This window comes from Pantherophis guttatus, chromosome 18 (genome assembly GCF_059756535.1).
Source record: "Pantherophis guttatus breed Tessera chromosome 18, ASM5975653v1, whole genome shotgun sequence".
Taxonomy (NCBI): domain Eukaryota; kingdom Metazoa; phylum Chordata; class Lepidosauria; order Squamata; family Colubridae; genus Pantherophis; species Pantherophis guttatus.
The window spans coordinates 2076943-2096948 of NC_142080.1; the positions used below are offsets into that span (position 1 = coordinate 2076943).

At 48.4% G+C, this 20006-nt stretch overlaps 1 protein-coding gene across 6 annotated transcripts in view; it reads left to right on the forward strand.

Annotated features, from left to right (window-relative positions):
• Positions 1–20006, forward strand: part of GATAD2B (GATA zinc finger domain containing 2B) — a 51295-nt gene that overhangs the window by 19108 nt on the left and 12181 nt on the right. For 2 of the 6 annotated variants that reach the window (XM_087880778.1, XM_060694277.2), the window contains exons 2-11: positions 3304–3633; positions 8298–8430; positions 8656–8787; positions 9158–9289; positions 9469–9639; positions 10150–10465; positions 11339–11541; positions 11670–11783; positions 12463–12580; positions 13902–16779. In XM_087880778.1, coding sequence (XP_087736904.1) covers positions 3305–3633; positions 8298–8430; positions 8656–8787; positions 9158–9289; positions 9469–9639; positions 10150–10465; positions 11339–11541; positions 11670–11783; positions 12463–12580; positions 13902–14035 — 1782 coding nt within the window. In that variant the 5' untranslated portion in view covers position 3304 and the 3' untranslated portion in view covers positions 14036–16779. Of the gene's footprint in view, positions 1–3303; positions 3634–8297; positions 8431–8655; positions 8788–9157; positions 9290–9468; positions 9640–10149; positions 10466–11338; positions 11542–11669; positions 11784–12462; positions 12581–13901; positions 16780–20006 lie in introns of those variants that run through there. The other 4 variants (XM_087880779.1, XM_060694278.2, XM_060694276.2 and 1 more) reach the window with 2 other exon arrangements.

The window sequence follows — 20006 nt, forward strand, 5'->3', positions numbered from 1 at the left end:
AAAACACGGTGTGGCTCCCGGAAAAGCAGATTTAAATCGCTTTAGACTGCCCGCTTTTCTCGCCGAAAAGAAAAAAAAAAATAATTCCCTGTTGGCTGTTGTCGCCTGCGTTTTTGTGGTTGTCGCTGGAGAAATGGCCCCGGCAAAGCCACATCGGGGTGATTCCCGGGATAAGCGGAGAGGGATCTAAATGGATCCCTGAGGATTTTTTTTTTTTTCCCATCACGGGCCAATTCTCACTCCTTTGCTCCATTCTTAGAAAAACATCCCAGTTTCTTTTCAAAATTGAGTTCACGCAAAAAGGAAGTGGGGGGGGGGAAGGCTATTTCTTATTTTTCAGGAATGTAGATAGTCCTCGACTTACGACGACAGTGGAACCCAACCTTTCTGTTGTTAAGGGAGACTGGATTTTGATCACACAGTCATGGGGATGCTGCAGAGGTCGTAACTAAAAACTTCTCCAAGTCCCTTTTTTCCCGTGCTGTTGTGACTTTGAATGGTCACTAAATGAAACTGTCGTAAGTCGAGGACTACCTGTATTGTTACCCCCTGCAAATCAGGGTTGTCCAATTTTGGCAACTTTTAAGACTGATGGATTTCAACTCCCAGAAATTCCCCAGCTAGTCGGGGCATGGTATAATTGGTCGTAAGTGCGGGGTCCAGTCCTAAGTGTGAAAACTGGACTTTTCTGGCTCCGTCGTAAGCTTGAACAGTCACTGAGTGAATGACCATAAGTTGAGGACTACTGCACAAGCTGTTTTGTGGCTCCTATTATCCCCAGCTAGGATGTACTTTTTAACTCCAGAAGAATAAACCAGAATGAGTTTATTATCAACTTGATTCTTACTTAAATTCTTATCATGGTTAATTAAACTCTTGACCATGGTTTCCCCGGCTTCCTTTCCTGGAGGTTAAGATGGATCTCATTTGCAGATTGAGAGGCTAAATCTTTGGTGCTCTCATCTAAATATATTTTGGGTAGTGGGTTTTAAAGAAAACTCTTAAATTAATCAGGATAAACGCTCCCAATTGGTTTGAGGGTTAGATTTTGATGTCCAGCAAATAACCGGATCTGCTTCAAGTTTGTTTAACTTAGCTTGATTGAATCAATGACGTTGGCAAATTCTAATTCGTGACTTTCAACCTGCAGATTTGGGAGAGTTTGGGGGATCCAGCTGTTTTCTAGTCCCGTATGTTTTCCTTAAAAAAGTCAGGAAATGAAAACGGAAGCTTCACTTTTTAGAAGTTGCAATTTATTTTAAGATGCCTTTTTTAAAAAAAAAAATGGTTGTAAAAATAATATCTACGTTGAAATTAACTAGGACCGAATGCGGAAGGAAGAATGAGAGTGAGAGTGAGAGTGAGTGAGAGTGAGAGTGAGAGTGAGAGTGAGAGTAGAGTAGAGTAGAGTAGAGTAGAGTAGAGTAGAGTAGAGTAGAGTAGAGTAGAGTAGAGTAGAGTAGAGTAGAGTAGGACCTTGGAGGTCTTCTAGTCCAGCCTACTTGCTTAAGCAGGAGAACCTGTACCATTGCAGATAAGTGGCTGTCTAGTTTCTTCTTAAAATCCTCCAGTGTTGGAGCACCCATTATTTCTGAAGGGAGGGAGGGAAGGAAAGAAAGAAGGAAGGAAAGAAAGAAAGGAAAGGGGAGAGAGAAAGAAGAAAGGAAAGAGAAAGGAAAGAAGGAAGGGAGAGAGAGAGAAAGAAAGGAAAAAGAAGGGGGAGAGAGAAAGAAGAAAGGAAAGAAGGAAGGGGAGAGAAAAGAAAGAAAGGAAAGAGAAAGGAAAGGAAAGAAGGAAGGGGTAGAGAGAGAAAGGAGAAAGGAAAGAAGGAAGGGGGAGAGAGAAAGAAGAAAGGAAAGAAGGAAGGGGTAGAGAGAGAAAAAAGAAAGGAGAAAGGAAAGAAGGAAGGGGAGAGAGAAAGAAAGGAGAAAGGAAAGAAGGAAGAGGAAGAGAAAAAGAAGAAAGGAAAGAAGGAAGGGAGAGAGAAAAAGAAAGGGAAAAGAAAAAAAGGAAGGGGGAGAGAGAAAGAAGAAAGAAAAAGAAAAAAGAAGAAAGGAAAGAGAAAAGAAAGAAGGAAGGGGAGAGAAAGAAAGAAAAGAGAAAGGAAAGAAGGGGAGAAAGAAAGGAAAGAAAGAAAGAAAAGAAGCAAAGGCACACATATAATTTTGCACATCTCCTCCTGAGCATGTCTTAACTTGCTTAATTCCAAAAGGCTTTCTCATCCGGAGCCTTTCCCAGATTAGGGGGGGAAGATTCACCTCCAGGACCATATCAGAAAGCTGGCTTGGGGGGGCTGATCCGACTTCCTTCGTTAGAAGAGGGGATATTTGAAATCCTGCTTTTTCTCACAGCCCATAGAGGAGGCAAACCCAGCTATAGCTTCACGCTGGCTGGGTCTCAGTAACATCTCTCCATGAAGCTCTCCAAGCTTGGACCTGTTCTCCAAGTCTTGCTACTGAAACAGCAGACCTGGTCCAGGAACTGCCCTCAGCAGTGACTCAGACAGTGAGGAGGTTGGGGAGGAACCTGGGCCAGTCCTGGAGTCTGGGGAAGGCTCTGACGAGGGCTCTGCGTCGGAGGCAGAGCGGGGGCCAGGGCCGTCTGACAGTTGTCAGCTGCCTTCGGAGTCAGACATCAGTGAGGGAGAAGAACAGCTGGAGCCTGTTCCCAGAGCTGCCAGGAGAAGAGAACAGCTAAAGAACAAGGGGCGACTCAGGAGTAAAGCCACAGGTGGATGATGAATGGCCCCTCCCATAGGGAATAAAGAGGAGCGAAAGGGGAGGGGAGTTTGCAGGAGACAATTAGTTCGCTTAATTGGTTGGTGACTCTCCGAGACTCCTTGCCAAGTTTTGAAGATATCGGCCTGGCAGCTCTCCAAGCCAGATAAGGTCTGTGGCTGTAAATTCTCCCTTGAAAGACTTTGCTGGATACGAATGAGAGGAATTCACAGTAACTTAATAAAAGTGTTTTTTGTCGGGACAACGAGTCTGCTTCATGCTCTTGGGAAGCCTAGGTCAGACCAATACCAAAATGTACTGTAGGAAGAATGATGGAGCATTTGTCCAATCGGTGGACTGTTTCCAAGGCCAAGCTAGCTTGGATGCTAGGACAGTAGATATTGGTCCCTACGGTCAACCACTGAGTGATGGATGGCTTTGAACGATGGACGTTCAGGGTTGAACGTAGGGGGTTCTTGGTGTTTTCTTAGCTGGCTCTTCTTCTTGAGATGTTCGATTGCCCGACTCGGCCACTTCATTAGATGGTGGTTTCTCATTCTTTCCCTTCTCCTTTCCCCCCTGGCAGGATGGACCGCATGAGCGAGGATACTCTGCGTCTCAACCGCTTGAAGCGGACCCTGGACCAAGCCGAAGAGCGGGACGATGTCTTGGCCAAGAGGCTGAAGATGGAGGGCCACGAGGCCATGGAGCGCCTCAAGATGTTGGCACTGCTCAAAAGGAAAGACCTGGCGGGTATCGAGGTGCCCCATGAGCTGCCCGTCAAGCAGGATGGACTGAAAGTCTACGAGGAAAAGCTGAACGGAAACCTGAGACCCCACGCCGACGGACGGTCTTCCGGGAGATCCGGCAAGGAGAACATCAACGACGAACCAGTGGACATGAGTGCGAGAAGAAGGTAGGGAACCTCTCACTTCTCTTTCTCCCCACGGCTAGCCTGGAGGTGCGGTGCATATTAATTTAGATCAATTGGAAGACTTTTGGTGGTGAACGTTGAGTGTCCCAAGTTCAGGAGAAGATCAGTTGGGGCCACCATGGCGTTCTCCTTCATTTCTATTTTGATAGGTATTACCTGATAGGTCAAAGCGGTCTTCAGAATTGTGAGATTGGAAACCAGAATCAGTTGCTGGTTTGGGAGTCCAGTTTAAGAAGGACTCATCTCCCAGAATGCCTCAGGATTCAGGAGAAGTCAACAAACAATGCCATCTTGGCCAGTGCGAAACTTGAAGTCTAGAAAGTAATGTTTCTCAACTTTAGCGACTCGAAGATACGTTGACTTCAACTCCCAGAATTCCACATATCTTCACGTTGTTAAGGTTGGGAAACACTGATTTGAAGGGGGGGCGGGTGGGAATTCTCATTTATTAGATCTTAGCAGTATTACACGGGGAAGTAAAACGGGGGAATAGAAACCTTATGAGTTGCCTATAGTTTTAATTCTCTTAAACCAGGGTTAGCCAGTTTATGGTTCGAAAGCATTGTGGCATCCTAAAAAGTCCCTTATTCCCGCACTTCTTAATCATGACTGTCTCCCACGAAATGATGGAACACGTGAAAACGCCTCAGACGAAGCCCTTTCCTGACCTCCTTTAATAGAATTATGTTAATGTGTTAAAATTAATTAAATTGGCTTTAATAAGCGAGGCGAGTGGAAGCGGAGAAGAGCTGAAATGCCTCCCCCCCTCATTAAAAGGGGAGGGGGGAAAGGAAACAAAATTGTCCTTCCTGATCCACGTTTCCTGCAAATTTCGCCTCCTCCCAGAAAATCCCGCAAACATTTTGCCCCGTAAAAATGACAAAATTATCTGTAGTTTACAAAGATTATTTTATGCCACGATATCACGCCTTAGTTCTCCCTTAGATAACTTGCTTCTGAAAGCATCTGTTCCCGAACTCGATATTATCGTCGTTATTTTGGAAGGATTCCAACTCTTCCAGCTTCTAATCTTCTCCCGAACGCTGGTCCCAACAGAGAAGAGGAGGAGGAGGCGGAGGAGAAAAGGGTCAGGGGTCCATAACACGTACTACTTTCAGCCTCGGAGGTGGGGTCTAGAGAACCCGTGCTACGAGCCCGCGATGCAGGGGGTGGCAGAGGCATCCATCAGACCAAGGTTTAGCAGGATCCCGGTCGTCAGCTGCGAATTCCTGACTCACTCATGCGTTTCGGTGGCGAAGGGACAAGTTGTCAGCCGTAGGCGGGCAAGGAGTGTCTCCAAGGCAGAACCACCTCGGATCTTGCTTGGTTGCTGGTGACGATCCAGGCTCGTCTGCTCGCCATCTGCCCTACCGCCTCTGCTGGTTGGTCATCCTCTCTCTTTCCTTGACCTTGAACAGAAGGTGCTTTCGGCTCAGCTGCGCGTCCGGGAAACCTATAAGCTCTTTATCAAATCAGCAGATAGGGTCCTTTTGGGTGAGGAGGGGGCAGAGTTGAGGGGAAGGGGTTGAGCGTTATGGGATGAGACTTGACCAAAACTAGGAATCGAGTTGGACGTCATGAAGGGGGGAATGTGTAGATTTTTCCACCTTGCATTCTCAGCCTTCCCAGGTAGTAAAAGGAAAAGATTCCCCTCGCACATACGTGCTAGTCATTCCCGACTCTAGCTCATCTACATTTCAAAGCCGAAGAGCCAGCGCTGTCTGAAGACGTCTCCGTGGTCATGTGGCTGGCATGACTAAACACCAGAGGCGCACGGAACGCTGTTCCCTTCCCACCAAAGGGGGTCCCTATTTTTCTACTTGCATTTTTTTACGTGCTTTCGAACTGCTAGGTTGGCAGAAGCTGGGACAAGGAACGGGAGCTCACCCCGTTACACGACAGTCGGGATTCGAACTGCTGAACTGCCGACCTTTCGATCGACAATCTCAGCAACTTAGCCACTGAGCCACCACTCCAGTAGTTGCCGATTCGGGGGGGGGCGCGGTTTAAACGCCATTGAGCCAGCGACATCTGAAGAGACTTCCGCGGTTGTGTGGCCAAGCCCGACTTCACGCACCGCTGTTCGCTTCCCGCCGAAGTGGGTACCTATTTACCTACTCGCCTCTTCATGCTTTCGAACGGCTAGTTTGGCAAGAGCTGCGGCAAGGACGGGAGCTCACCCCATCACATGGCGCTCGGGTCTCGAACCTTGGGCTGCCAACTTTCCAGCCAAGCTCAGTGTCTTCACCTCTGAGCCACCTACGCCACCCTTCCGAGTAAACCAGACAGGAAATGATCTAATTCTACTTCATTGTAAGGCTACATCAACAGAACCTTGCAAGTCTTGATAGTACAATTCTCCCACCCTCTCCTTTACAGCTTCAGAAGCTTGGGAGGGTCCCTTCTGAGTCTTCTTTTCTCCACCCCTTATACAGCTCTGGGCTCTGCCGTCCCTTATCTGACTGTTCCTAGCCAGCTTCGCCCTGTGTCTCTCAAGGTCTTTCTCACATACCATGAAGGACAGTAGATCCTGGTTATGGCGAAGAAGCTAAGATCTCTGGGTTCAACCAAGCATCCCGGGCAGCTAGAATTCCTTCCGGGGAAGGTCTGCGAAGTTCAGTATTGCCACCCCCTTCCTCCCAGCTCTTCTTGAGATAGGCTGGGCCGTTTACTGACCGACTCATCCCCCCTCTTCCCTCTAGGGAATAGAATCCTCTAAAGTTGGAGGGAGTTGTGAGAAGAGGACCCTTTCCAACCCTCTCAGCTCCGGTCTTTGTGGATCGGGGGGGTCCCTTTGGCCCACAAAACCCCCTTGCCTGGGTGGCCTGTGACCCTCCCCTCTGTGTGATGTCATAATGCAACCACCGGGTTGCATCCTCCGTCTCCAAGCAACAGGAAGGGACCGTCCGCCTCTGTTGTCCATTGATTTCCTTCCAGGTCTCAATTTGGCTTAGTCTCTGCGGAACGCTTCCTCTGGAGGAGCGCACCTGGCCGAAATGACCATGGAATTCAGGTATCCGCCGGCATTCTGACTCTCTCGGGGGCATTTGGCCGAGAATTCTCCCCTTCTCCACCAGTCCCCTTCGCGAGAACTTATTTTCACCTTAACCCTTGTCTACTGTCGCATCAGAACAGAACTGGGTTGGACTTCGGAGGTCTTTTATTCGGGCAGAATAAAAGAAGAATAACAGAGGTGGAAGGGACCTTGGAGGTCTTCTAGTCCAGCCCCGTGCTCAAGCAGGAGAACGTATACCATTTGAAACGGGGCTGTCTAGTCTCTTCTTAAAAACTTCCAGCGATGGAGCACCCACTACTTCTAGTGGCAAGCTGTTCCGCTGGCTAATTGTCCTCACCCTTAGGAAGTTTCTCCTTCATTCCAGGTTGCTTCTCTCCTTGATTAGTTTCCAACCGTTGTTTCTTGTCCTGACCTCGGGGGCTTTGGAGTATAATTTGACCCCTTCTTCCTTGGGGCAGCCCCTCAAACACTGGAATACTGTTCTTATGTCCCTCTCCCTAATTCTTCTTTTCTCTAGACTAGCCAAACCCAAATCCTGCAGCCTATATTTTAATCTCCAGGCCTTTGATCGTCTTAGTTGCTCTTCTCTGCACTTTTTCCAAAGTCTCAACCTCTTTTCTTTTCTTTTCTTTTCTTTTCTTTTCTTTTCTTTTCTTTTTTTGGTACTTGCACTTAGAAGGACCCAGACTGAGTTCCAGGACTTGGCTAGAGCAGACCAAGGCCTCCACCGCTTAAAAGTCCCAGCTTTTGCAAAATAAACTCCAGAAAGAGGGATTGAAAAACCCTTTGGTGACTCGTAGTCTGTTGGGTGGGTGGGTGGGTGGGTGGGCAGGCAGAGCTCAGACTGTTTGTTCACGTGGCTTTTATGTAATTCAGTATCCCAGCCAGGATCCGAGCAGGGATGAGGCGGAAAATAGGAGCTCGGGAAACGCTATAAAAAGCCGGCAACAGGCATTAGATGGCCGGCGAGAGGCTGGGAGACTTTTCCAAGACTTGGTTTTATTTACTCTGAAAGGCAGTTTTCTGCTCGTTCCAACATACGGCCGTACAACGTCCACCGGTGTGGGTGAAAACGCCGCTGGGTGGGTGGGAGGTGGAGGGGTTTGAATGCGGTCAGACCTTGGAAAATGTATAACACTCACGATGTTACCTAGTTGGGTCATGGAACGTCTGCAGGGAAACCACCCAGCTTAACACCAAGGAGCCCACAATCCTCCTCTTCCTCCTCCTCCTCCTCCTCTCTGCAAACTCCACCTCCCTTCTAGCACTGATGCTGTTACCTAGTTGGGTCATGAAACATCTACAAGTAAACCACCAAACTCAACACCAAGGATCCCACAGTCTTCCTTCTCCTCCTCCTCCTCCTCCTCTCTGCAAACTCCACCTCCCTTCTAGCACTGATGCTGTTACCTAATTGGGTCATGAAACATCTGCAAATCTATGTGGTCACCTTCCACATCCACCCCTTTACCTGCTCCGATAACCTTTCTCCTTAAGTGGGTCCAGCTGTGTAACAGACAACTTCCTTCAGGTAGCTTCTTTTGTCCCCCAGTTGTCGTCTTCGTCGTCGTCCCCAAAAAACCCGGCCCCTCACTCAATCTGGCTTTTCTTCCCCCTTTTCTGAAAGCAGCAGCGATCAAGACAGGGGGCGGCTCACCCCTTCTCCGGACGTCATCGTCCTCTCCGACAACGAAGCCTCCAGCCCTCGCTCCAGCTCCCGCATGGAAGAGCGTCTGAAGGCAGCCAATCTGGAAATGTTCAAGGTACAGCAAGGGACCGAAAAACACGATGAGTGGATTTCGCAAGAGCGCACGGAGGGTCGCGGCTTGCCCAAGACGCTTCCCTGGGTCGGGTCGGGTTCCCAGGCCAAATCAGCCTCTTAAAAGGGGGAGGCTGTGTGCCCTGACCGGCAATCCCTCTCCACCGAGGGCCGCCAGCCCCGCAGGAAGGTCACCCTCCATCCTCACCTCTTGGTCTCCTTTCCGCAGGGGAAAGGGGTTGAGGAGAGGCAGCAGCTCATCAAACAGTTGCGGGACGAGTTGCGGTTAGAGGAAGCCCGGCTGGTGCTGTTGAAGAAACTACGGCAAAGCCAGCTGCAGAAGGAGAACGTGGTACAGAAGGTGAGGCGGCTAGCGCCGGTCTGTCAGACCTCCCCTCCCGTCAACGCCTCCGGAAGAGGACGCGGAGAAGCCCGGTGGACTTCAACTCCCAGTATTCCCCATTCTGGGAGTTGAATTCCACCAGTCTTAAAGTTTGGAGAGTCCCGGTTTAGCCGAAAAACACCTAACTCTACTTTCCCCCCCGCCTCTTGCCAGGCTCCCCGGCCAGGTGGGTAAGATCACCCGTTTCGTCCCCGTCCCCCACGAGCCGATCAAGAAAAATTTCGATTTTCTTGAAGATTCTCCAAGAAACATTCCCCTTTCTTTTTAATCCATAGACTTTCTCATTTTTTTTTTCTCCTCGTCCTCTTTTCTTTCCGCCCTCGGCCAGACTCCGGTTGTCCAGAACGCAGCGTCTATAGTCCAGCCATCTCCTGCCCACGTCGGACAGCAGGCTCTGTCCAAACTTCCCTCCCGACCTGGAGTTCAAGGGGTTGAGCCCCAAAACCTCAGAACATTACAGGTAAGGGACCGTCACCCCCCCTCCTCCCAAGACGTGAATCCACCCGCGAAAAATGGCCGTCACAACAAGCAAATGGGATTGGCAGCTCTTGGCATCGCTGACTTGGAGCGGGAGATCAGAAAACTATCCCAGCGATAACCACCCGGCTCTTAAAACCTTTCTCTTGCTTCTTGGGACAGGGTCACAGTGTCATCCGATCGGCCACCAACACCGCACTTCCCCACATGCTTATATCCCAGCGCGTCATTGCCCCCAATCCCACCCAGCTTCAAGGACAGCGCATCCCTTCCAAACCAGGCCTGATCCGCAGCAGCACGCCGAACATGAGCCCTGCTATCAATTACCAGCCGGTGAGTAACGGGAAACCTTCTCGTTTGGAGAGAAAGGGATGGAAACACAAAGGAGAATAGAGTAAGGGATAGAAGCAACAAAGAAGAGAGAAAGGGATGGGAACACAAAGGAGAATAGAGTAAGGGATAGAAGCAACAAAGAAGAGAGAAAGGGATGGGAACACAAAGGAGAAGAGAAAGGGATAGAAGCAACAAAGAAGAGAGAAAGGGATGGGAACACAAAGGAGAAGAGAGAAAGGGATAGAAGCAAAGAAGAGAGAAAGGGATGGGAACACAAAGGAGAAGAGAGAAAGGGATAGAAGCAAAGAAGAGAGAAAGGGATGGGAACACAAAGGAGAATAGAGAAAGGGATAGAAGCAACAAAGGAGAGAAAGGGATGGGAACACAAAGGAGAAGAGAGAAAGGGATGGGAACACAAAGGAGAAGCAAATCTGGCACCCCCTAACATAGGGCCAGACTTTGAAACTCTGTCTTGTCTCTCTCTCTCCCCCCCCCGACCCACCCACCTAGCCGTCCTCTTCGGCAGTGCCCTGCCAGCGAACCAGCTCCTCCGCCATCTATATGAACCTCGCCTCTCACATCCAGCCCGGGACGGTGAACAGGGTGGCGTCCCCCCTGCCCAGTCCCAGCGCCATGAATGACGCCGCCAACTCCCAGGCCGCCGCCAAGCTCGCCCTGCGCAAGCAGCTGGAAAAGACTCTGTTGGAGATCCCGCCCCCCAAACCTCCCGCCCCCTTGCTCCACTTCCTGCCCAGTGCGGCCAACAGCGAGTTCATCTACATGGTGGGACTGGAAGAAGTGGTCCAGAGTGTCATCGACAGCCAAGGTAAAGGATGTCGGATGGGAGGAGGGATCCCAATGAACCAAATGAATAGGAAAAGGCCCAGATTTTAGGTTTTGTTCCCCAGGGGGTCATTTGTATGGGGGGAGTCTAGCAGTCCTCTCAGTTTTTTCCCTGGGTTGACCCCCTGCTAGCATTTCTCTAAAGCTGGATTGGTCTAAGGGACGCGGTGGCTCAGTGGCTAAGACGCTGAGCTTGTCGATCGAAAAGGCCGGCAGTTCGGCGGTTCGAATCCCGAGTGCCGCGCCACGGGGTGAGCTCCCGTTCCTCGTCCCAGCTTCTGCCAACCTAGCAGTTCGAAAGCAGGTAAAAAAATGCAAGTAGAAAAAATAGGGACCGCCTTTGGTGGGAAGGGAACAGCGTTTTCCGTGCGCCTTTGGCGTTGAGTCATGCCGGCCACATGACCACGGAGACGTCTTCGGACAGCGCTGGCCCTTCGGCTTTGAAACGGAGATGAGCACCGCCCCCCTAGAGTCAGGAACAACTAGCACATACGTGCGAGGGGAACCTTTACCTTTACCTTTAACCTCGTTTGGTCTAGTGATGAAGGCACCAAGCTCGAAAGCAGGAGAACTGAGTTCTAGTCCTGCCTTAGGCGGGAAAACCGGTTGGGTGACTTTGGGCCAGTCCCTTCCCTCTCAGCCCAGCCCACCTCGCAGGGTTGTTTTTGTAGGGAAAATAGGAGGAGATAGGAGCAGCGGATATGTTCGCCGCCTTGAGTGATTAATTGAAAAAATAGCGAAGGCCGGATAACAATAATATTCCTGGTTTAATTGCTTTCCTTGGATAATTGGGGCTACTCTCTTCCCCTCCTCCCCTTCTCCTCCTTCCAATCTCCACCCCACCCCCCACCCCCAGGCAAAGGATGCGCCTCCCTCCTCCGAGTGGAGCCCTTTGTCTGTGCCCAGTGCCGCACGGACTTCACCCCGCATTGGAAGCAGGAGAAGAACGGGAAGATCTTGTGCGAGCAGTGCATGACCTCCAACCAGAAAAAGGCGCTGAAGGCCGAGCACACCAACCGGCTGAAGAATGCCTTCGTCAAAGCTTTGCAGCAGGAGCAGGCAGGTCGAGGGACCGGGGTGAGGGGGGGTAGGGGTACCGCTGGGGAGGGAACCGGGGTGCCCCGGGCCAGGCCCAGCCTGGGGTTCACTGCACAGGTTGCGACGGTCTCCCTCCCGCCTTCCCCCAGGAGATCGAGCAGCGGCTGCAACAGCAGGCCACCCTCTCGCCCACCACGGCTCCGGCCAGCGTGGCCAGCGTCAGCAAGCAGGAGAGCATCATGAGGCATCACACACTCCGACAGGTGAGGCCCTGCCCGCCCAGCCCCTTTGCCCACCGGGAGGAAGGCCCAGCCTGGCTCTGCCACCCTGTGCCAGTTCCCTTGGCCCAGATGTTCCTTCAGTCAAAAGGGCATTTGGTTTAAGAGCTGTCCCAGAACGACTCTTGGCTTCCCACCTTTCCCTCCTCCCTGCCCTCCTCTCTTTCTTCCTTCTCTTTCTTTTCCTTCCCTCCTTTTCCTTTCTTCCCTCCCTCCCCTCCCCTCCCTCCTACCTTCCTTCTCTTTTTTTTCCTTCCTTCCTCCCTTCCTTCTTAATACCCTTCCTTCTTTCCTTTCTCCTTTCTTTCTTTCTCTCTCCCCCTTCCTTCTTTCCTTTCTCTTTTGTTTCTTTCTTTTTCTTTCTTCTTTCTCTCTTCCCCTTCTTTCCTTTCTCTTTTTTCTTTCTTCTTTTTCCTTCCTTCCTTCCTTCCTTCCTTCCTTCCTTCCTTCCTTCCTTCCTTCCTTTCTTCCTTCCTTCCTTCCTTCCTTCCTTTCTTTCTTTCTTTCTTTCTTTCTTTCTTTCTTTCCCCATCTCAATCAAGAACTCTGGGCATTTAAATATTCCAAAACTGTTTAACACAACCAAAAACCATTTTAAGCACAATAAAGACATCCAACATAACTACACCTTTCCTTCTCTCCTTCCTTCCTTCCTTCCCTCCAGCCCCCCCAGCCTCAAAGCTCCCTACAACGTAGTTTACCCACCTCCGCTCGCTCCATGCTCTCCAACTTCGCACAGGCGCCACAGCTACCCGTCGCCAGCGGTCTCCTCGGGATGCCAGGTAACGGGGCCATTGACTTGGGGCTGGAAGGAGGTGGGTGGGAATTCAGCCACAGAGCCAAGAACCCCCCCTCTCTGCTGCGACAGCCTGGAGGAGACGCTTCAGGCTAGATGGAGACCCTTCCATCGTACCAAAGACACAGAACAGTCTGCGCTCCGGACTGTTTCCCAGCTTTTGTTCCATGGTTATTTCAAACACCAGTGTCAGCGTTCCATGTTAGCACCAGAAGCTTCCACACTGCCAACCAGACTGGGAACGTCCCAAACTCAGGAAGGCCTGGAGGAATCCTTGCTCTTTTTGTGTCCATGAGAAAAGAGGAGGGCAGCTGCCGGTTCAGACCGGTTCGGGAAAACCGGTAGTTCCCACCAGCCACCTGCCCTGGCGCTATCCTGTCCTATATAATCGCTGTGTGTTCGATGCCCCGTGCGTGTGAGCAAAGCCACCATGTGTGCATGCACGCTCACATTTTCGATTCTGGCTGAACCGGGGGTTACATTATGTGACGCCTACCTCTGCACGAGAAGCTCGCTCACACTCCCCCAGAAATCAGAGTTTCTCAAACAAAAATCTACAATTTTTGTAAACAATGAAATTTCGCTCGTACAATGCTAATTTTCTATCTCTAGGGGGCACTTTAAAAAACAAACAAACAACCGTTTCCCCGAAAATAAGACATCCCCTGATAATAAGCCCATAGGGTAAAATAAGCCTCCCCCTGAAAATAAGCCCTCCCCAAAAATATTTAAACGCAGAGCTGGAAATCAGATAAGACGGCAAGAGGAGCCCCGTCTTGCTCCACGCGCCCCAAAATAATAAGATCTCCCCAAAAATAAGGACAAGCGCTTATTTCGGGGTTCAAAAAAATATAAGACAGGGTCTTATTTAAAGATCCTGCCCCACTCCTTCCATTAAGCTGTTTCCTCCTTGTCTCTCAGTTACCACTTTCATGTCTGGTTCTGGAAGCTCTGATTTGCCCCTAAATATTTGAGGCCAAGGAAGGGAAAACCCAGCCGGTCCTTCTGTATTGGTGACGGCCACACTCGAACCTCCAGCTGCAGGGGCAGGCTAGCCGCTCTCCCCCCCCTTTCCCCCCATTCTTGACACTTCCGCCATCCTGGAACACTTCAAAGCATCTGCTCGATTTATCGACCGATTATCTAGACTTAACCGCAATTTTTCCAAGTCTTCCTTGGTTTTTCTCCCACTTCTGAGAAAGACAAATTCTTGAGATGGTTAGGTATCTTTTCACCTGGACTTATCAAATGGACTTATCTTTTTTTTTTTTTCCCTCCTCTCTCTCTCTCTCTCTCTCTCCCTCGAGGAGTCAACATCGCCTACCTGAATGCCGGGATGGGCGGCCACAAAAGTTCCAGCTTGGCGGACCGGCAGCGAGAATATCTTCTCGATATGATTCCTCCGCGCTCGATATCGCAATCCATCAGCGGGCAAAAATAACACCAGCCCCGCCCCCCCTCCTCCTCCTCCTCCCCATGACTCCCCATCTGCGCCCCCCCCCCTCGTCCGTCGCATGCAGTGCCTGTACTGGTGCCTACCACAGAGGGACAGGACCCCCCTCCCAGAAAACATTGGGGGAAAAAGGAAGAAAAACAAAGCAAAAATGAAGACGAGAAACTTTCGCGCAACCCGCCCTCTTCGCAACCGTTCTCGCTGGCACCCCTGTACCCACTCCGCCCGCTCTGGATTTTGTTTTGGGGCGGTGGGAGCCCTCAAGCCCTTCCTGCTCCCCCTCCCACTTCCCACTCAAAGTCAGAACGCATCAGCTCGGACAGCCCTCGCACCATACCTGTGTGTTTTCACACGCTTGTTTTTACGCGCTTATCTTTTCCCCCTTTTGTTCGGCTTTTAACGTCTGTAATTGCAAACCTGTAGAATTTTTAACGGCTTGCTTTTTTTCTCGTTTTTTTTTTACGCCTTCCTTTTGCTTTTTTTTTTTTTGCTTCTGCGGGAGGGAGAAAAGGAGACCACCTGGAAAAAACAGGGTTCCTCACGAGTCTCCAAATGGCTTTTTTCCATTCTGGCTTTAAAAGGCGGTATCGGTGAAGAGTGGGGGAGTATCTTGGTCACCCCTCCTCCGGAGCTGAAACCAAACTCTGGTTTGGGGGTCAAAACGTCCACGAGAAGGCTATTTTTGGAGGTGGGAAGACCACCAAGCGGTTTTTTGGGAATCATCCATGCTAGGAAAATGAAACTTCTGCGTGCCGGAGATTCGTTGGACTCACCCCTCGAGCGTTGGCTACATCACTCTGGGCAATCAAAGAGATCTAGCGTCCCTTTTGCTGATCCTGCAAGCTGCTGGCCAGCAGAAGGAGCTCCTGGCCAGGCAGGGACCCTGAATCCTTGCCTCTGTTCCGTTACCGTCATCCCTCCGACCGTTAGATGCCAGAGGCAGGGAGTCCCTTCCCGCTCGCCGATTCCTCCACCCCGTTGTATTTGCGATTCTGCTTGTTTCTTTTTTTTTTTTTTCCCCTTCTCGACGTCGCCCGGCCTGGAAGTTGCTATTTTCCATGCGGAGATCAGAACCGTGGGAGGACCCCTCCCGCTCTCGGGGGCCCGACCTTTCCCCTCTTGGCTCCAAAGTATTAGCCCTGGGTTCTTCAGGTCACCTTGGCGATCAGTCCCTCTCGGAAAAGACCGCAAGCTCCCGGGATGCCCGCTGCCCGCTTCCGTTTCGCCCCTCCAAACCTCCGAGCACTTAACGAATCCACGGGGAGGCGGCAGGACCCTTGGCGCGGATGCACCGGAGAGACACCGAGACCTGAATTTTGCCCCCTCCGGCGCTCCTTAAAAAAATTCCTCGGGACGAGGTCGGGAAAGCAGGACACGTCCCGCCATCTGAACCTGAGACGGCCTAACGCGCCTGCCCCTTTCTCTCCCCAACCCCCCCCCTTCCCCCCCAAATGTGCAATTCTCTGCAAAGCCAGCTTTTGCGACAGGCAGCCTTAGAGGCCTCGGTGATGATTTTGTTTTGTTTTATTTGATTCTCTTGCTCTTTCGAACGTGGGATTTTAAGCCCTTCCCCCCCACCCCCGGCTCGCCTTAGGCACTCCCATTTTTAATATTCCTTCTCTTGGCTATCCCTATTGTGGCTCAAACATATGTGAGTCATGTAGTTTTAAGATTTTGGGTTTCAGTTTGGTTTGGATATTGTGCTGATCCTTCCTTCCCTCTTCCTTCCTTCCTTCCCCTGTCTATTCCTTCCTCCCTTCCCGTCTATTCCTTCCTTCCTTCCCTCTTCCTTCCTTCCTTCCCTCTTCCTTCCTTCCGTCCCGTCTATTCCTTCCTTCCTTCCCTCTCCTTCTTTCCCTTGTCTATTCCTTCCTCCCTTCCCGTCTATTCCTTCCTTCCTTCCCTCTTCCTTCCTTCCTTCCTTCCCCTGTCTATTCCTTCCTTCCCTTCCTTCCTTCCTTTGTTCCTTCTCTATTCCTTCCTCTCTTTTAATCTTTTTTTTTCTTTCTTTCTTTCTTTCTTTCTTTCTTTCTTTCGGTGATGTAGGAAACGTGCAATAATTTTTGCTCAAGTATCAAAACAAAATTCCAAAAAAAGCACCTGTTTGAATTTCTGCCAAGAAATTAGCCAAAATTAGATGGGGGACTCTTTTGCTATCCGGAAAACCGATTTTCTGGCAGGATCTTAAATCGACCTGCCCATCCATTTATCTTCCTTTTGAGCACTCTTCCGAAATTTGATTTATTTTTTTTTCCCCCCATAAACCTAAGCTCTTTTCTGTTCCCTTTCTCTCTCTCTCTCTCTTCCTCCCTCCCTCCCTTTCTCTTTCTATTTTTGGGGGAATGTAATATAGAAAAAAAAAATACCTTTTTTAATTTCAAAGATTAATACGCTGGCTTCCGTTTCTTTCTTTTTGGGGTGGGGTGGGTGAAGTTTACTGTTTAGTTGTAGCCGGTTTTGTGAATCATGCTGAGCTTTCGTTTTATTTCCCTCGTTTATATTTTATTTTATTTTGTATGTTAACGGTTCCGTCGGGGGGAAAAGCTACTCTGCCCCTCCTCCTTAATTTTCCTTCCCTCCTCCCCTCCACGAAAATTTTCTCTTTGCTTAACAGTAACCTTGCTGCCCGGGAAAAAAAAACACACACACAAAAAAATACCCCGTTATAACAAGGACTTCTTTGTTGTATATAAGCTATTTCTTGACACATTAAAGAAAAGGAAAAAAAAAAACCAGAGACAAGAAATGGAAAAAAAAAAAAGGAAGAAAGAAAGAAAGAAAGAAAGGGGGGGAGGAAAAGAGGGGAGGGAGAAAACAAAACAAAGCAAGTTGTACATTGTATAGAGAAAAAAAAAATCAAAACCACAAAACAGCTTAGCCATGGATATTGTGACGTTTGTCGATGTCCTTTTGTAGTGTGAAAACTCTTTTTGTGTATGACATTAAAATGGTCAAAAGGTGGTTTCCTGTGGAAAGGGGGTGCAGGAGGGGGCTGGGCAGCTCCCCTCCACCCCATGCACCCCCTTTTCATCTCCCCCAAAAAGCTGAAATGGATTCGGTGGCTCTCAGTTCCCATAATGGTGCCTTTTCATCTTCTTGTACCCCTGGACATCCTCTCCCCCCCACCAACCCAAAGCCTGCCCCTCCTAAGCCCACCCTAGATTTTCCCCCCCCAGGTTCGAGGGGGGGGTCCTTGGGGCGGCTGCAAGTACGACCACGGATCTGAACAATTCCCCTGTAAATTTGCACTGGTGTTTTTTTTTTGTTTTGTTTTGTTTTGGGTAAAGATGCTTTCGCTTTGGGACGCAACTGGGTTTTGATGTTGGCCAAACAACCCATCCCTTTTCATCTCCATCATAGCCCAATGATCCTCCTCCCTCCAGATGCTTTGAGATGTTTGCACCTCTTCTGTCCGTGAGTTTTGACCTTGGCCACTTGTAAGATGGGTGGACTTCCAAGTCCCAGAATTCTGGAGGTTGAAGTCCACCCATCTTAAAGAGATTGAGGAATTCTGGGAGTTGAAGTCCATCTTAAAGAGATTGAGGAATTCTAGGAGTTGAAGTCCATCTTAAAGAGATTGAGGAATTCTGGGAGTTGAAGTCCATCTTAAAAGAGATTGAGGAATTCTGGGAGTTGAAGTCCATCTTAAAGAGATTGAGGAATTCTGGGAGTTGAAGTCCATCTTAAAGAGATTGAGGAATTCTAGGAGTTGAAGTCCATCTTAAAGAGATTGAGGAATTCTGGGAGTTGAAGTTCATCCATCTTTAAATGGTTGGGGAATTCTAGGAGTTGAAGTCCACCCATCTTAAAGAGATTGAGGAATTCTGGGATTTGAAGTCCACCCATCTTAAAAGAGATTGGGGAATTCTGGGATTTGAAGTCTACCCATCTTAAAAGGAGTTGAATTATGGGAGTTGAAGTCTACCCATCTTAAAAGGAGTTGAGGAATTATGGGAGTTGAGGTCCATCCATCTTAAAAGCAGCCAAGGTTAAGAAACACTACATCAACATCCAACTTTGAAGGTCCTAAGGAAGCTACCAACTTGGAGATAACATCTGACCATCCATGGAACTTTGCCCCACAGCTGGAAACCCCTATCCACTGGCCTCTTTCTGTTGCAGAAGTCGGATCTATTTTGGGGTCCGGGGGGGGAGTGGAAGGAGCTTTGAGACGAACCCCTTCCCCAAACTCACATTTCCAATTTAATGTCAGAGCCACTTGGCAGAAGGGATCCAAATCGTAAGGTGAAGATGTTGGGTTAGGGGTCTAAAGGGTGGCGAGAGAACAGGAAACCAGTCCTTTTGCACCATTTTAAGAGGGGGTTTTTAATTTCATTTTTTCATTTTTATTTTTTAATTTTTTGGGGCCTTGTGTTTTTGGATCCGGTTTAAATAAAAAAAAAACGGCGACGAAAAGAGGATTAAACGAAAAAAAGAAAGAAAAGTTGTTTTAAATATTGCCAATTGATTATGCAGTGACCTGATTAAAATAATAATAATAATAATAAGCTAATTTTTGGAGAAAGGATTAAAAAAAAAACTTTGTAATATTTATCACTTGCAAGCTATGTTTAATAAAGAAAGGAATGGTTTATACATTTCGATGTGGCTGCGCTGGTGGTTTGGAAGTTTCGACGGCGGGAATAAATTTCTCTATCCTTTCAGATCTTCCTTGCCTCTCACAGCCACTGTAAAATCTACAAGACTTAAAATTGTTCGTTTACTGACCATTCAAAGTTACAACGGTGCTGAAAAAAAAGTGACCCGTCACGGTTTTTCAAACTTAACAGTTACATGACTTTTGGTCACGTGAGCAAAATTCGGACGCTTGGCCACCTGACTCGTATTTACGACAGTCGCCGGGTTCACGCAATCCCCCTTTTGCGACCTGCTAACAAGCCAAGTCATTGGGGGGGGGAGGCCAGATTTGCTTAGTGGCCATCTTACTAACCTTAAAAACTCGGCGACTCTAACAACTGGCAAGAACGATTTGTCAAAGGGATCCAAACTCACTGAACTGTCTCGCTTAGCGACTTAAAAATTCGGGCTCCATTGAGGTAAGTCGAGGACTTCCAATATTCGAATGTTGGAAAGAGTATGGAAGATTTCGGGAAAACGAGGGAACCTCCAAAATATGCATTTTAAGAAGCTCACAGAATTGACAGAAACGCAGATTTTCTTCCACATCCGTCCCGAAAGTCGAGTTTAATATCAGCTTGGGCCACTAGAGAAAAAAATGGCTCGGACCGTCGAGGAATTTTGAGGTCCCCTTGTTATGAATTAGGCGGCCTTATCCATCTAATCGATTAATTGATTAACTGGGTCTTGGAGCAAATTTTTTTACTGAGTGAGGGTCTTTCGCCAATCCTTGCATTTTTTCTTTTTTTTAAAAAAAAGGCGTTTTGCAGAATTGATATTCCATAAAAAAAATAAAACGGAACACAATATAAAATAATATAATAAATAGAAGGATAACATATAACCTATTATTGTCTTACTTCTGCATTCCCTTGCAATTCTTTTTAAAAAGAGAGGTCATTGGTAGAACTGCCGTTCTATAAAAGCAAGATTAAAATGTAAAAATAAAACGATAAAAATGATAGAAAATCGTAAAACGCGATGCATATTATTTCTGCGTTCTCTGGCATTTTCTCTTTTTTAAAAAAGAGATTCAGCAGAATGGCTGTTCCATAAAACACTAAGCTAAAATAAAAGGAATAAAATAAAACCTTAAAATAGGATGTGATATATGATAAACAGCTGCTCTGTTCTCTTACACCATTTGTTTTTTTTAAAAAGCACTGGCTGGGCAGAATTGCTGTTCCATCAAATAATAAAATGAAAATAGCAAAATAAAATAATAAAATATGATGTGAGATATCTATATATCTCTATCTATTAATTCTATTTATCATCTATCCTCTCTAATATCTATATCTCTATCCATCTATCATGTATC